This window comes from Solanum dulcamara, chromosome 9, assembly GCF_947179165.1.
Source record: "Solanum dulcamara chromosome 9, daSolDulc1.2, whole genome shotgun sequence".
NCBI classification, from domain to species: Eukaryota; Viridiplantae; Streptophyta; class Magnoliopsida; order Solanales; family Solanaceae; genus Solanum; species Solanum dulcamara.
Genome location: NC_077245.1, coordinates 45,515,956 through 45,531,895, shown reverse-complemented (window position 1 = coordinate 45,531,895; position 15,940 = coordinate 45,515,956). Strand labels below are relative to the sequence as shown.

The window sequence follows — 15,940 nt, the reverse complement described above, 5'->3', positions numbered from 1 at the left end:
AAGTTGTTCCCAACTATCAATAGAGCCTGCCTCGAGATCCGTATACCAGTCAAAAGCATTTCCTTGTAAGGAGCGCACAAACTGCTTGACTAGATAATCTCCATATGTTCCAGCGTTATTGCAGGTTTCAACAAAATGGGCAATGTGTTGTTTTGGATTTCCCTTTCCATCAAATTGTTGAAATTTTGGAGGTTGATAACCTGCAGGCATCTTCAAAACATCGATTCTTGAAGTGTATGGCTTTGCATATGTGAATGATGACTTTGAAGACACGTCATACTTATCTTTGATAGTTCCCATAATGAAGTCCTTCAGTTGATGAATGGGAATTCCTCCTTCAGCAAATACTTGCAGCTCATCACCCACATTTATTTGCTTTGTAACTGAATCTCCCTTTTCTTGTATCATCGGACGTTTTCCAGGTGCATGACTTGAGTCCCCCTCCATGACATTCTCAACTTTGTCCGTCAACTTGACAATTCGATTATCCTAATCTTGCACATATTTTGTTAGACCTTCAATTGCCTTCGTCAAACTCGCCAGTTGTTCTTCAACAGTTGAGGTGTTAGTCATCATCGCTTGGATGGCTGTTATGGATGATGGAGCAAAGCATGGATTTTCCCTCAAACTGAAATCTGTCTGAAACAAGTTACGTGGAGTGACTGAGGCAGATCTAGTGATCAAGACATCATCTTCATCTTGAATAGTGCAATTCCTCGTGTTAAAAGGACTAAGTCGAGCCAACGTCTTTTCAACAATATCAGCTATATTCTCTCCTTCTTCCAATTCATTCGGAAAGAATCTTGCCCCCTTTGAAGATGGAAGATCAAAAATAGGAACTGATGCGGACGGCACTTGAAGTGCTTGTTGTCCTAGCAAGTTTGCTTTGTTCCTAGTGATGGGTCCCAAACTTCCCATAGTAGCATCCAGTATGTTCTCCACCTCAGAGGAAAACTTGGAATCAGTAGCCTTAGCAATAATAGTCCTGGAGTCAAACTTCGTAGATGCCATTTAAGTGTTCTTGAAGTTTGATGATCGATGTGAAGAGATGAGAGGTAGAGATGGTCCCACTGGGCGTGCCAAAATTTGTAAACAACAAATTTTTGAGCCGAGAAAAATAAATAATCAAGACCGGAAAATTGGAGTAACAAAGTGTAATATTTGATTTCAAAATATGATGCGGTTACAATCTCTATAATAATCCTCTGATTCTTCAAATAATATGAAACACGTTGAACTTGAATTTGATTTTGATTTAGAGTCAAGGGCTTGAATAGCTTGATCTTGAATCTTCGTCTTCGAATTTGGATTTGAAATATTCGTCACGAACACTTGTATGGTTATGACGAACAGTAAAGATGAACAAGTAACTTGATCTTGATCTTCTTCTTCGTTCTTAATCTTGAACTTGAATTTGATTGCTTGAACTTTGTAGCTTTGTAGAGAATTTGCGGTCTTTGATCCACGAGCTCTCTTCTTGCTTCTTGTTCTTCCCAAAAACCCTCCCTCTCAGAATAATGAGGACCCCTATTTATAGTTGTAGGGAGTGGTATGAGGGTGTGATTTGATTGGTTGGTTTGAACTGACCAATCAGATTTCTTTGTTGAAGAGTTTTAATTTGATTGGTCAGAACATGTCACATGGACACGTGGCATTATTTTAGTGGCTCATTTAATTTGACTTAGATTGCCACATAACTCTGACATGTGGCATGATTTTAGTGGCTTATTTAATTTGACCTGGATTGCCACCTAACTTTGACATGTGGCATGATTTTAGTGGCTTATTTAATTTGACTTGGATTGCCACCTAACTTTGGCACATGACATAATTCTAGTGGCTTATTTAATTTGACTTGGATTGCCACCTAACTTTGACATGTGGCATGATTTTGGACCTCTAGGATGAGATGATATTGGGCTTAACAAAGTGGAGTCATCTTTATAGCCCAAATCAATAGATTTAGGTTTTTAATTAAATCCACATTTATTGGGCTTAAATAATCGACCCAATTTTATTAATCCAAAATATTTATTTGGACTAATATATCTTGAATTTAATATAAATTGAACCATTCTACAAATTTATATTTAATAAATTGTAAATGATTACAATAACCTCCGTTTGTAACCTATGTTTGACTTTCTTATCCAAATAGAACTATAATACTCTCTTCTCTATCCCATTGGCATTGCAATAATAATTTTTCTCCTAATTATTATAATTACATACTTACCATAAATACATTAGTAACCCTCCCCCATACTCCTCAAGTTGGAGCATGAGGATCCTGAATAACCAATTTGCCAAGTAGATATTCATATTGTGACCTTCTCAATGCTTTTGTAAGAATATGAGCTAATTGTTCATTCGTGGAACATATCTCAGAGATGTACGGTTGGCCAACAACTTATTCCCAACATAGTAACATTCCACGTATACGTGTAATGAACGTATGGAAAAATAATATATATATATATATATATATATATATATATATATTATCTTTTGTTATCATATAGTGGACGAACTAATAGTGTAAAACAATAAGTATACAAAGAATTTATAATTTCAAATTAGCTTTTGGACATACGATTTGGGATAGTGATTTTAAATTTTAAATTCCCCCAAAAAAGGGATCTCAAATCATGATTTAGATTTTTAAAATGTGAAACTTGACCAATAAATTTATATTTTGTAAAAAAAAAAATCCTTTTGAATTTTATAAAATATTTTTACATATTTGGCGTGAAAAGATTGTCCATGTCATTTGAAAAGAATATATTAAAAATAACTAACTACTATTTTTGACTAGTCGATCTTTATAAAATTATGTGTATTTGAAAGTTTGTAAACGCACATATTATTTATATTAGGAACACCAAGATATGTGTGTTTTCAATACGATGTCTTAGGATATTTTAATGTCTTGTTTATGAATTGATTTGCTCATTTAATAAGATTATATAAAAATTAGGATAATTTTAATAGTTTTTACAACTTGTAAAATTTTCGTATTTATGAGGTAAATACTACTTAAAAATTAGACTACCTGTGTATTTATATTGAGTTTTTTCAAATTGCTTATAAGCAAAAAAAAACTATAAGTTGGTAATATCCAACTTTTGACTTTTAATTTATTTTTATACTTTTTCAGTCTACAAAAAAGTTGTTAAAATATTTTTTAAAAATAAAATAAGTAAAGCTTAAAAACAGAAACTAGTTGAATAAGGCAATCCAAATGGGTCCTTAGTAAGAAAGGTATAAGGGTTGTTGATGCTTCATTTTGAACAGACCGGAGTGCAAAGGCAGTGATAATGAATGTTAGCTTATCCTTTGGTCAGCCATCAGCATTTGATCCTTTGCTCTGCACAAGTAAAAGACAATTGCTTCCCGCCACCTCCACCCCCATTTTGTTTAGCTTCTCTTCTCTCTCATTTCATCATTCTGTTCACAAATTCGATAAGAAACGTCGCCGTTTTGTGACTTGTGGTTCCTCCTCAGAGCTTCCGCTTCTTCCTTTCCCTATTGACCAGGTCTACAACCCTACTTCATTCTTTCCTTTCATTTTCTCTAAGTAAATTTTTCAGATTTTGCATTCTCGTGGTCAAGTTTGCAAGCTCAAGCTAAAGACAGTGACTCTAATTTGTTGTGCAGGTATTGGTTCCTTCAGAGACAAAGACACTACATTTGTATGAAGCAAGATACTTGGCACTCTTAGAGGAGGTACAACATATGAACTTTTTCGTCTTCATATCTTATGATGAACAACCTAAGCTTAAGGGCTTACTAATTTCCAACTTAACCCTCAAATCTGTGTATATACACCAATAACTCATTTACATTAAAACACCTGTGAGCTTTCTTCTTTAGAAACTATCTTTGCATAGAGAGAGTTATTGGTACAAAATGTGAAACTTGGGAAGAGAAGCAAATAGCAATCAATCGAATATTCTCATCAACATTATCATTTTTGATGAGTAGTGACTATCAAAACATTCTACCTTAACCACATTATTTTTTCCTCATGCTCATTGCTGCAGTCTCTTTTTAAGAAGAAGAAGTTCTTTGTGCACTTTGTTCTAGATCCTATTGCCATCAATGATACATCAGGAGAAGCATCTTTTGCTGCCAGATACGGTTGCTTGGTTACAATAGAAAAAGTGAGTTTACTTGCTTTGCTGCTATAAAAAAATTGAACTTACCATATATGAGATCTTCACTATGTTGGGCAGGTTAAGCAATTGAAGATTGGTGCATTGGTCTCTATTAGGGGTATAGGCCGTGTCAAAATTCTGAAATTTCAACAGGTAACTCTCCTATAGGGCTGCTGACACATTTTTCTATCTAGAGAATCTGGTGGTAGACAGAATCACTTTAACCACTTCAAAGGAGTTGGAATAATGACTTTCTACTAAATCACTCTTTTTGTATTGACAATTATAAGTACTGAACTTTACTGTACCAATTTAACACTTTGAACACCTGTGAATGGAGTTGGACTAGTGCCTTCTACAGATAAAAGTGCCTTTAGTCTTCACCAGTTATGTCCAACGTATGTTTCTTCTAGGCAGTAGCGTTTTAAGAAACCATAGTCGTGGCGCTCTATATGTGTGCTCCCTTTCTTCCCAAAATATTTTTTCTTTGCAAATTTAAGTGTTAAATACTAAAAATTGTCTGGGAAGAAAATCTTTCAAGCAAAGTTTGATGATAACAAGGTAAGAATAGATGCCAAAAAGTAGGGTATGGAGTGAGGTAACGACATATTTACCCCTATCAATGTTCAGATTACTAATGGGAAAAGAGGGGCATTTGTCTTTTGAGCTTTTATAACTACTAGGTAGTTACGCCAACCGAGTAAGTTATTTTAATGGCATAGGGGCTTACAAGTAGTATAGAATCTTACTTCCTGTTTCTGTCAGCAATCATTTGCCATGAATATTGACTTAAGCACTATAGACACTCTTATGCTCACAATCAGAATATCCAATCATGCCTTCACTTTGATATAATTTGTAGGCAGAACCGTACTTGACAGGTGCAGTCATACCATTGCTGGACAACGTTCCACACAGTGATATAGAACTATGCTCCAAAGTTTTGGAGATAAAAGAAGCTCTCCGTAGTTTGAATAACTTGGAAATAAAGTTGAAGGTTCTCCTTTCTCCCTTCTCTCTTTGTGTCAGTCTATTCATCTTCGGGAAGCATTGCACTTAATTAGCATATGTTTCTTCAGGCTCCTCAGGAAGCTTTGTTGCAAACTTTAACTGCAAACTCTTTGAGATGGTCTGAGAATACACCTGTTCTGGATTGTGACAGCAGCTTCATTCCACCTCTCGCTGAGCTTGTATCCTTTGCAGCACTTCAACCTGTTTCTGGTAAGTATTCAGTCTCCAAGTATATCTATGCATTATGTATAAACCTCATTTGAGTCCAAGGAATTTGACAGCTTCTGAATGGATTGGTAGCATGCTATGTTGCTTGGACTCTTCAAAAGTGTCAACGGGTGCGTGTCTGGTTTTCCAGAAGTAGTGTATTTTTGGAGAATCCGACACGGGTGTAGCATCGAAAGTGAAGAGTCCGTGCAACTTAGGTAGCATTTTTCTGTTACAGGTCCAGCTTGACTCTATAGATAACCATATATTGAAACTTTATAGAGCCAACCTCTTTTTGCACTCTTAAAGCCAAATGTCTAGTTAGTTTATGTAGTTGGCATTTTTTTTGGCCACTGTAATAGAGTAGTAGGGTTCCCCTTTTGACTGCTTCACAGGTTTTTGCCAAGCTAGCTCCATATATTTCTGTTTGGAGCAGCTTTCTTGCACATTGTGCTTTTGTAACTTTGCATCTTCTTGATGCTTTCTAATATCATTTAATTACTTTACCAAAAAAAATAATATATCGAAACTCTAGGTTTGGAACAGGATTATAGCCATCTGCTTGTTTAGCTTCAGCAATACTTTTAGTAGTTGCTGTGTTCTGAACTCCGTTAAGGTTTGTTAGTTATAAACATGTGTGCGTGTAATTACTGTTCAACCAAAACTCAAGGTTGTACTAACTCTTGAAACAACTTGCACTGAATTGAAATGTCCCATTGGACTGGATTACTATATACCTTTGACTAAATTTAGCTGGACAAAGCAAAATCTGGACTATTGTTTTGCCTCCTCTTATCTACATTGCTTGACCTCTTATCCAGGATTGATAGCCCCTAGTTTGAGGCATAGTTTTGTTCTTACTAAATATTCTAGAACAAACAAGTTTATTTCGGGTTAGAGCAAATCAACATAATACTTGAGGGAATGCCAACAGCAATATATAGTTCCAAGAGTTTTCAGATGAACATCAATGCTCTCATTTGTCACTCTTCTTTTCCTTTTGTGCTCAGGTTATCAAAATCTATAGTTAGATCTTTGCGTAATCAAAGAGGAAATAGCTTAAGAAATATCCCAATTTTCATAAAGCATAGGGAGCTGGGACAACCAAAGGGACTATATTTAGTAGCAAGAAACATATCTTCTCCATTCTTGTTTCTATGTTGAACAAAAGAGAAATAAGATCCTTGGTGTTGGGTCTTGCTCCTCATTAGATTTTCTCAACCAAAAGGGGTAATCCGTATGTCCCAAGTATTGCAAGTTGCATGCATTGGATCTGCAATAGTGGGTACTTAACTAAATGGTACAAGATGTAGCATGCATATGTAGTTATGAATTGTGATGGTGGAAACCATCAGGAGCAGTCCAATGTCCGAGAAAGCAAATTGATGATCTAATATGTCTGTTTCTTATTTTTCAATCTTGCATTATGTTTCCCTTTCCACAGGATCCTCCGAGTCAGAACTGCTGAAGCTGCAAAAAAAGAAGTTGAGGGCAATGGACATCAAGGATACTCTAGAGAGACTTAAAGATTCCATAGGATATGTGCAAGATAATATTTCCTTGGTAGCAGCAAAGCTTGCAATCCAATCTTTAGATTCCCGGTTATGAACGAATTCCTGAACAGGTTTCTATCTCTGGAACATGAAACTTTGAATGAAATGCTGAACTAGGTTCCCTGTTGTTAGCACATTAAATTTGGTTGAATGAAGAGATGATGTATAGAAATCATGACATGGTCACATGTATATTTTGCTTGGCAAAAGATCATGTATATATTTGTTGGCAAAGGATGCTGAAAACCGAAGAAAAAAATGTTTGGCAGAAGAGGTTACAGCTCAGTCTGTGCATCTTCAAGTCGAAAGTTATTATTATTAGTCTACTGTATATCAGCAAGTCTTTGACATTCAAGTAAAGCATAGTATGTAATATTCACTAGGGAACAATGTATTTAATTTACTTGGTTTATTCAGCAAAGTGCTGGCTTAATTCAATGATATGTCTTTATACCATGGATTTGCATATGGGTTTGAAGAAGATTATAATTGTTCCAGCTGTGAATTTTATTACCCTTGCATTTTCTGTGCACTTGTTCGAATCCTCGTCCAAGAAATGTTTGAGTGACTGAAAAACAATTAAGTTGCAAATTATATTAGATTGGCTTTTATGGTTCTCAGTTGTACATTTGCCACTGGATGTTAGTTGGTGTTTACTAGAGAAAATTATGAGATTATGCATTGATTATCTTATTTCTTTAAAACGACTACTTCTTTTTATCTTTTTCTAGAAAAAACAAAACAAATCAAGTAGTAATCAAATGCCTATTTATATCTTTGTTTTAGTATAACCACAGAATAGCAAAAATATCTAATTCTGGACAAAGATAGCTTGAGTCAGCATCAATCAATCCTCTACCCCAAATTGGTACGGGGGTTGGACTATTTTTAAGTTAATTATCATAATTGTTTTATAACTGTTTGGGCTAGTTTGCGTCAGTTCTACTATTCTATAGGATAGCTGCCACCCCCATCAACATTTCTACTATTGTATTGGACACCTATTACCGCCGCCAACATATTAATAAAAAACATAATGTATTATGCTATCTTTATTTTAGAAGGGCTATACTCTGTCGAACTCATATAGGCAATTTTAACATGTGATCAATGAGGTGGAAAAAGAAGACGACAATATTGACATTCATTTGTGAAATTATCAGGCTTGAGGTACTTGTTGCCAAAGAAAGAAGATAAAGCATAGAGATATTTAACATTTGAGGCTCTAATTGTTGAAGGCAAAGATATTTTATCCATGCCTTGCATTATTATTGTCCACTAGTTAGTCACCTTTGTTTTTCTCTCTCTGTATTTGGCACATATCTTAACTTGATTACCAGAAGAGAGAGTTGGAAGAATGGAGTCAGCCTTTGTGTCGACAGCTCTTAGGACGACTACGAGCAGCCTCCTTAAAAGGAGGGAGACACCACTTGATGCTCTTTTTCATCTTCCATTTTCGGTAGGTTTTTTATGACTGCGCTAATTATCTAGCTTGTGAATGCTACAGGTAAATTCAGGATTGTGAGTCACTAAATTCACTATGACTGGGTGGTAGTGGTTGCAAATTAGCTGTATAAAATATGTAGACTGAATACTACTCCCTCTTTCCCAATTAATATAACTCACTTTTCTTTTATGCTCCATAGGCGGCACCCATAGCATCTTAACTTTCCAAGAGAAATCACTGTTTTGGGGAACACTAATTCCAAGAAGCATATACTCTAATACAAGATAGATATTCCAGTTAGGACAAATTATTCAATGTTATAATCGAACAATATCAGCAATCTATCACTATAAATTTCAACAATTCAATTTGTTTGAGCAACATCCTACATCAATAATAGCAAAAGTACTACAGAGGCACTAATTTAAAATATTTTGACCCATGGCTAAGAATATATCAGTTGCCTTGATTTTCATAGTCGTTACACTTTGCTTCTATCTCATCACGAGCGAGTCAATTCAGAGTCATGTGGAAACTCCGGGAACCATTGAGTCAAGCGTGTTAGCCAAAACATACTCTCTGAACTTAAACTTACCAAGAACAAGAAATTTGCTAACTATGGTTGAATGTCCTTGTCCTGATTGCTCTTGCATGACTAGCTCAATTGTTGAGAAAGTTGAATGTCCTTGTCCTGATTGTTCTTGCATGTCTGATTCAACAAATACAGAAGGTCATTGAACAAGACAACAAGATAGGACACCTTCGAGTTTCCAACGTCAGTAATGCTGGTTTTCTGAAACAAAAAAAAAAGTAGATTGAATAAATTGTGGTTCTTGACTGTTGTAACACAAAACAAGTACTTTCACTTGTGTTTTATCGCCTCAGAAGCTATAAATAAATAAATAAATAAATAATAATGCCTCGTGTTTGATTCTATTTTCATGAATATTGTGAACCCTATGGAATTGGTTATTTTTCTCGCTTCTTATTGTTGAGACCATGCTCTTCCCATAATAAAAAACTGAATATGAGACAAATCTGTATAACCCTCCAGATTACAGGAGGAAGAATTAGTTAAAAACTCTGCTGGTATATTATGTTGTCCTTTTGATATAAGTACTAATCTTCTAATTAAAAGCTCAGTTGTTCTGAAAATCTTCATTCGTTCCATATTTCCCAGTTATGCTTTTTCAAGTTTTGATTGAGTTGTTTAAAATTAGTTGATGATTCTAGATAAAGGACTGACTGTCATGCTTCAGTTATTGTCCAGAGAAACTATGTGAAGTGTTGGGGTATTTCGTTATCCTTCAGAAAGCCTAAAAAATACAAAGTCTTTAATTGCAATGTGAAAGTAGAGGATGAGGCTTGTGAACTGGTTAACGGAGTTGAGCTTTCCATTGGGGATGGAGTTGATAGCATTGATGCTTATCTCTGCAATGCTGTAAAGAACAACAATGGTACTGGCATTTTGCTCTTATCTGATATCTTTGGATTTGAGGACTCATTTACCAGAGATTTCGCATACCGTGTTGCATGCAATGGATACAAGTAAGTCATCCTATACCCTCTATATATAAAAGGTACCTCCTTTGGTTATCATACTTCATATTATTCGCAAAAGAATCAGCCAAGCTCGAGTCATGAACATGTCTAACTACACTGTTAATGTATAATATGTTAGAAAATGAGATTTTCTAGATAATTTTTTAGTCTAATAGTGTTCTCTTTTAAATATTATGTTTGGTTTGTAAAGGAAGGGTAATCCTTGTTTTATGGAATTTGTTTTGTAAGTGGTTGGATAGGTATAGACTCTACTTACTTTTTGAAAAAGCTTATATAGCTATATGTATTCAAGCCTTATGTAAGATGTCATATGAATGTAAAATCTGTTGCAAAACCTTATTTTTTCTTATCTGTTTAAAAATCTAACAGTGGTATCAAGAGCCCTTCTTCTTGAGGGATCTGTGAAGGCAAGAAAACCAAGGTTTTCTCCAGTTCTTCTAAGGTGAGCTGAGCAGTGAGCAGCAGTAACATGGCATCCAACAGCTTCTTGGGTGCAGGCCCTCCTATGTTTACAGGAGAAAATTATCACATATGGGTGATAAAGATGAAGGCTTTTTTCAAAGCTCTTAGTCTATGGGAAACAATTGAAAGAGAAGATGATCCTCCTCCACTTGGACCAAATCCAACAGTTGCACAAATGAAGATTTATGAAGATGCGAAGTCAAGGAAACCAAAGGCTCTCACATGTCTTCATTCAGCACTTTCAGATGTGATTTTCACAAGAATAATGACTTGTGAAACACCTAAAGAAGCATGGGATAAGCTAAAAGAGGAGTTCGATGGAAGTGATAGAGTGAAGGTTGTCAAACTCTTAACTCTCAAAAGAGAATTTGAGATGTTAAGGATGAAAGAAGGAGATACTGTGAAAGAGTATTCTGCCAAACTTGTGGAAGTTGTAAACAAAATAAGGTTGTTTGGTGAAATCTTTCCAGATTCAAAGGTGGTGGAGAAGATGATGATAAGCTTACCAGCAAGGTTCGAGTCCAAGATTTCAGCAATAGAGGAATCTTGTGATTTAAAGACTTTATCAGTTGCAGAACTGATCAGCAAGTTGCAAGCCCAAGAACAAAGATCAAGCATAAGAGATGGAGAAGTAGCAGAAATGGCATTTCAGGCACAACATAAAGGCAAGCAGCTTGTGAAGGACAATAGAAGGATGGAAGGAGATAAAGTAGCAAAGGGAAAACCATGGAAGGAATCTTCAAAGAAAGGGAAGTTTCCACCTTGCAGCCACTGTAAAAGAACCAATCATCAAGAAAAAGACTGCTAGTTCAAAGGAAAGCCATCCATTCAATGTAGATTCTGTAAAAAGATGGGTCATATTGAGAAAAATTGCAGGGTCAAGCAGAATCAGCCACGACAACATCATGCGCAGCAGGCAAATTTTGTTGAAGAGTCGGAAAAGGAAGAAGAAAGCTTGTTTATGGCTTCTCACGAAGAAAACACAAGCAACAAATCCTCATGGTTCATAGACAGTGGATGTACGAGTCATATGTCACACAATGAGCTCTTGTTTCACACACTTGACAAGTCGTTCAAAGCTAAAGTTAGGATGGGAAATGGTGAAGCAGTCGATGCACATGGAAAGGGTTCAGTTACCTTTCAAACTACATAAGGTACAAAGTTTATACATGATGTGTTGTATGTTCCTTGTTTAGCATGTAACTTGTTAAGTGTGGCTCAAATGATGTCGAAAGGTTGTTCCTTAATTTTTAAGGGCAAACATTGTTTGGTTTTTGACTCAAAAGATAGTTTGATTGTTAAAGTAGAAATGGTGGATAAATCTTTTCCTTTAGATGAGAAGTTTCATAATGCAAATTTTGCAAGTATGGATGAGTCATGGTTGTGGCACAAAAGATATGGGCATTTTAACTATGCTACTTTAAAGTCTATGTATGAGAAAGACTTGACTAAAGAGTTACCTGAGATCACACTTTCTAAAGAAGTATGTGAGGCATGTCAGATGGGTAAGGTACACAGAAAATCATTTCCTAAAAGTGCTACCTGGAGGGCAACTGAAAAACTTGAACTAGTTCATACTGATGTGTGTGGACCTATGCAGACATCATCTTTAGGACAAAATAAATATTTTGTTCTCTTTATTGATGACTTAACAAGGATGACTTGGGTGTATTTTTTGAGTAACAAGTCCCAAGTATTTTCAGTTTTAAGAAATTTAAAGCTTTTGTTGAAAGACAAAGTGGTTGTAAGATGAAGTCTTTGAGATCGGACAATGGTGGTGAATACACTTCAAATGAGTTCAATAAGTATTGTGAAGATATGGGGATTGATCACAAGTTGACAGTAAGTTATTCACCCGAACAAAATGGAGTCTCGGAGAGGAAAAACAGGACTGTTGTTGAAATGGCTAGATGTTTGTTGCTTGAAAAGAAACTACCGCAAAGCTTTTGGGCAGAAGCTGTTTATACTTCAGTATATCTTTTAAATAGGTTGGCAACTAAAGCTGTGGATAAGAAAACTCCTATTGAGGCTTGGAGTGGAATAAAACCATCTGCCAAGCACTTAAAAATCTTTGGTTCGATTTGCTATTCTCATGTTCCTTTAGTCAAAAGAAGCAAACTTGAACCGAAAGGTGAATTGGGGATCTTTATTGGTTATTCATCGCAAGCCAAAGGTTATAGAGTTTTCAGCTTGCAAACAAAAAGTATTTCCATCAGAAGAGATGTTGTAGTAGATGAGTATGCTTTTTGGAACTGGGATAAGGAGCAAATTGAGAAAGATAATGCAGATTTTCAGAACTTGCGTCCGCTGCCTGAAATCCAATCATTTGGCTCTGAAAATTTGGAAAAAGATGAAGAATCAGATGGGGAATCCTCACATGATTCGCCCATTTTGAAAACAAAGTCCCTTTCTGAGATATATGAAAGATGTAATGTTGCAATCTCAGAGCCAAATGGCTATCAAGAAGCATCAAGACATGAAGTTTGGATTGAAGCTATGAAGGAGGAGATTGGTATGATAGAGAAGAATGATACTTGGAAGCTGGTTGATAAACCAAAAGACAGAAATGTAATAGAGGTGAAATGGGTTTATCGAACCAAACTTAATCCAGATGGTTCAGTTTATAAATACAAGGCAAGGCTTGTTGTGAAAGGTTATGCGCAAGTTGCAGGTCTGGATTATGGAGACACATTTGCACCAGTTGCACGACATGATACAATAAGGCTTCTATTTGCTTTGGCAGCTCAATCAAATTGGAAATTGTATCATTTGGATGTGAAATCAGCATTCTTAAATGGACAGCTGCAGGAGGAGATTTATATCGACCAACCATAAGGATTTCAAGTTGCAGGAATGGAGGATAAAATCTACAAGCTACATAAGGCATTGTATGGATTAAAGCAGGCTTCTCGAGCCTGGTACAGTAAGATTGATTCTCATCTTATTTATTGTGGCTTCAAGAGAAGTGAAAATGAAGCCACTTTATATGTGAAGAAGGCTAAAAGAGGAGATGTGCTTTTGGTGTCACTCTATGTTGATGATCTTCTGTTAACAGGAAGCAATGAAGCTATGATAAATCAATTCAAGCAAGAAATGGAGACCAAGTTTGAAATGTCTGATTTGGGTGAAATGAATTACTTTCTGGGAATGGAGATTCGTCAAGCTACAAATGGAATCTTCATTTCACAGAGAAAATATGCATGGGATATTCTTAAAAGATTCAAGATGGAGAGATGCAAGCCTGTATCGACCCCACTAGTTCACAATGAAAAGATTTCGAAGTTTGAAGGAGGTGATAGGGCTGATCCTGCAGTTTATAGAAGTTTAATAGGTAGTTTGCTGTATTTGACAGCAACAAGACCTGATCTCATGTTCGCAGCAAGTCTTCTGTCGAGATTTATGCATGCTCCGAGTCAAGTTCATCTTGGCGTCGCTAAGCGAACGTTGAGGTATATCAAGGGAACTGCTGATTTTGGTATTTGGTTTAAAAAGGAAGAGCAAGGGAAATTGATGGGTTATTCAGATAGTGATTGGGCAGGAAGCATTGATGATATGAAAAGTACTTCTGGATATGCTTTTACACTTGGTTCAGGCATGTTCTCATGGAATTCAAAGAAGCAAGAGGTGGTAGCTCAATCTTCTGCAGAAGCTGAATACATCGCCGCTGCTGGTGCAACTAATCAAGCTCTATGGTTAAGAAAGATTCTATGTGATCTGGAGCAAAATGACATTGAAGCTACTGTCATTAAGGTTGACAACAAGTCAGCAATATCTATGGCCAAAAATCCAGTGCAACATGGTCATAGCAAGCATATAAATGTGAAGTTTCACGCTATCAGACAAGCAGAGAAGGATGGCGAAGTTAAACTTGTTCATTGCAGCTCAGATCAGCAGATTGCAGACATCATGACCAAGGCTCTTCCTAAGGGGAAATTTGAAGTTCTAAGGGCTAAGCTGGGAGTATCCAAGAAAAATCTCAAGGATGAGTGTTAGAAAATGAGATTTTCTAGATAATTTTTTAGTCTAATAGTGTTCTCTTTTAAATATTATGTTTGGTTTGTAAAGGAAGGGTAATCCTTGTTTTATGGAATTTGTTTTGTAAGTGGTTGGATAGGTATAGACTCTACTTACTTTTTGAAAAAGCTTATATAGCTATATGTATTCAAGCCTTATGTAAGATGTCATATGAATGTAAAATCTGTTGCAAAACCTTATTTTTTCTTATCTGTTTAAAAATCTAACATAATATTTATAAATTGTCCGTGTGTACAAGTTAAATCTATTAATAATATTGTATTCAGCTTCTTTGTTTTGTCAAACCCTTTTAGTTAGGTATTGAATTGAATTGCTTGTTGAATAATTTTGCAGTGTTCTGGTACCAGATATGTTCCGTGGCAATCCATGGAGAAAGGATGAACCCCAAGCTTTGTTTGAGCAATGGATCGGTAGTGTAGACAAACAACAGGTTGTGAAAGACATTTTCACATCGACAAAATGGATGGCCAATGAATTTGTGGCTGCAGGAATATCAAAGAAGTTTGGTGTGATTGGATTTTGCTTTGGAGGTGGCCTGTTAATAGACATATTGGCTCAAGACCAGGGTTGTGGGTTTGGTGTTGGGATCTCATTCTACGGCACACGGATTGACTTATCTGTTGCTAGCAAGATTGAGGCTCCACTATTACTTATCGCCGGTGACAACGATCCACTTTGTCCTGTGAATGTCTTGAAGGAGGTTGAAAATAATGCCAATGGTTGCAAAATGGTGGTTTTTGAGGGAAGGGGTCATGGTTTTGCCCATCGACCTCAATCATTAGAAGACGATAAAGATGCAGAAGAGGCATTCTTGATGATGAGAAACTGGCTGCATGATGGCCTACTTTCTGAAAATTGATACTCTTTTTATGTGAATAGTCAGTATATTGTGTGCAATTTGAAACTTCCTTTCTGTTATCTTATGAATGTATAAAGAATCTCGTTTTCAACAACAGTAGTGACTATTCACTCACAGCAAAATAGCACGATAATCAACTGCCTTGTTCACCAGATGACAATATTAATGTCTTTAAACAATTAAGAATAATATAGGTTGCATCGGTGCCATCTTAACATTCCAAGAGAAATTGGCATCACTGTTTTTTTTTGACAAAACACAGCAAACACTAATTCCAAAGAGCATATGCTCAAGTACAACATAATATCCCAGCTAGGACAAAGTGGACTGATTTTTATCATTTGAAGGCTGTAAAAAAACAATAATAGTACTGGCATTTTCTCTCTTTGAAAGGTGCAGTCTTCTGTGTCATACTTCATATCATGTGCAAGAAAATGATTCAAACAAGCAAACATGAGTTGTGAACATGTCTAGGCATTTGTTCGAATATTGTCAAAATCAGAGTATGCAAAATGTTTTTTTCTTACAACTTTTTGCAAACTCTAAACAACTAAACAAACAGTTTGCAAACTTAATTTTCAAACAAATGCCACCAAGAAGTTACCATGTTTTGGTTCTTATCTACATAAATATATATACTCCCTAT

At 35.9% G+C, this 15,940-nt stretch overlaps 2 protein-coding genes across 2 annotated transcripts; both read left to right on the top strand.

Moving 5' to 3' along the window:
* The first annotated feature begins 3,257 nt into the window (after window positions 1-3,257).
* Window positions 3,258-7,388, top strand: LOC129904161 (uncharacterized). The gene is made up of 7 exons (XM_055979705.1): window positions 3,258-3,536; window positions 3,658-3,726; window positions 4,044-4,163; window positions 4,236-4,310; window positions 5,020-5,154; window positions 5,237-5,378; window positions 6,820-7,388. The coding sequence occupies exons 1-7, from the start codon at window positions 3,318-3,320 to the stop codon at window positions 6,981-6,983; spliced, it is 924 nt and encodes a 307-aa protein (XP_055835680.1). The 5' UTR covers window positions 3,258-3,317; the 3' UTR covers window positions 6,984-7,388.
* A 722-nt stretch (window positions 7,389-8,110) lies between these two features.
* LOC129903157 (uncharacterized) lies at window positions 8,111-15,446 on the top strand. Its single transcript, XM_055978659.1, has 3 exons — window positions 8,111-8,387; window positions 9,646-9,923; window positions 14,769-15,446. The coding sequence occupies exons 1-3, from the start codon at window positions 8,286-8,288 to the stop codon at window positions 15,292-15,294; spliced, it is 906 nt and encodes a 301-aa protein (XP_055834634.1). The 5' UTR covers window positions 8,111-8,285; the 3' UTR covers window positions 15,295-15,446.
* The last annotated feature ends 494 nt before the right edge of the window (window positions 15,447-15,940 follow it).

Bases quoted from the DNA above. Each gene is read 5' to 3' on its own strand.
- LOC129904161 (XM_055979705.1), top strand. From the start codon at position 3,318: ATGAATGTTAGCTTATCCTTTGGTCAGCCATCAGCATTTGATCCTTTG. The intron at 3,727-4,043 runs GTACAACATATG...TCATTGCTGCAG, and splicing joins ACTTGGCACTCTTAGAGGAG to TCTCTTTTTAAGAAGAAGAA. The intron at 5,155-5,236 runs GTTCTCCTTTCT...ATGTTTCTTCAG, and splicing joins ACTTGGAAATAAAGTTGAAG to GCTCCTCAGGAAGCTTTGTT.
- LOC129903157 (XM_055978659.1), top strand. From the start codon at position 8,286: ATGGAGTCAGCCTTTGTGTCGACAGCTCTTAGGACGACTACGAGCAGC. The intron at 8,388-9,645 runs GTAGGTTTTTTA...GTTATTGTCCAG, and splicing joins TTTTTCATCTTCCATTTTCG to AGAAACTATGTGAAGTGTTG. The intron at 9,924-14,768 runs GTAAGTCATCCT...ATAATTTTGCAG, and splicing joins GTTGCATGCAATGGATACAA to TGTTCTGGTACCAGATATGT.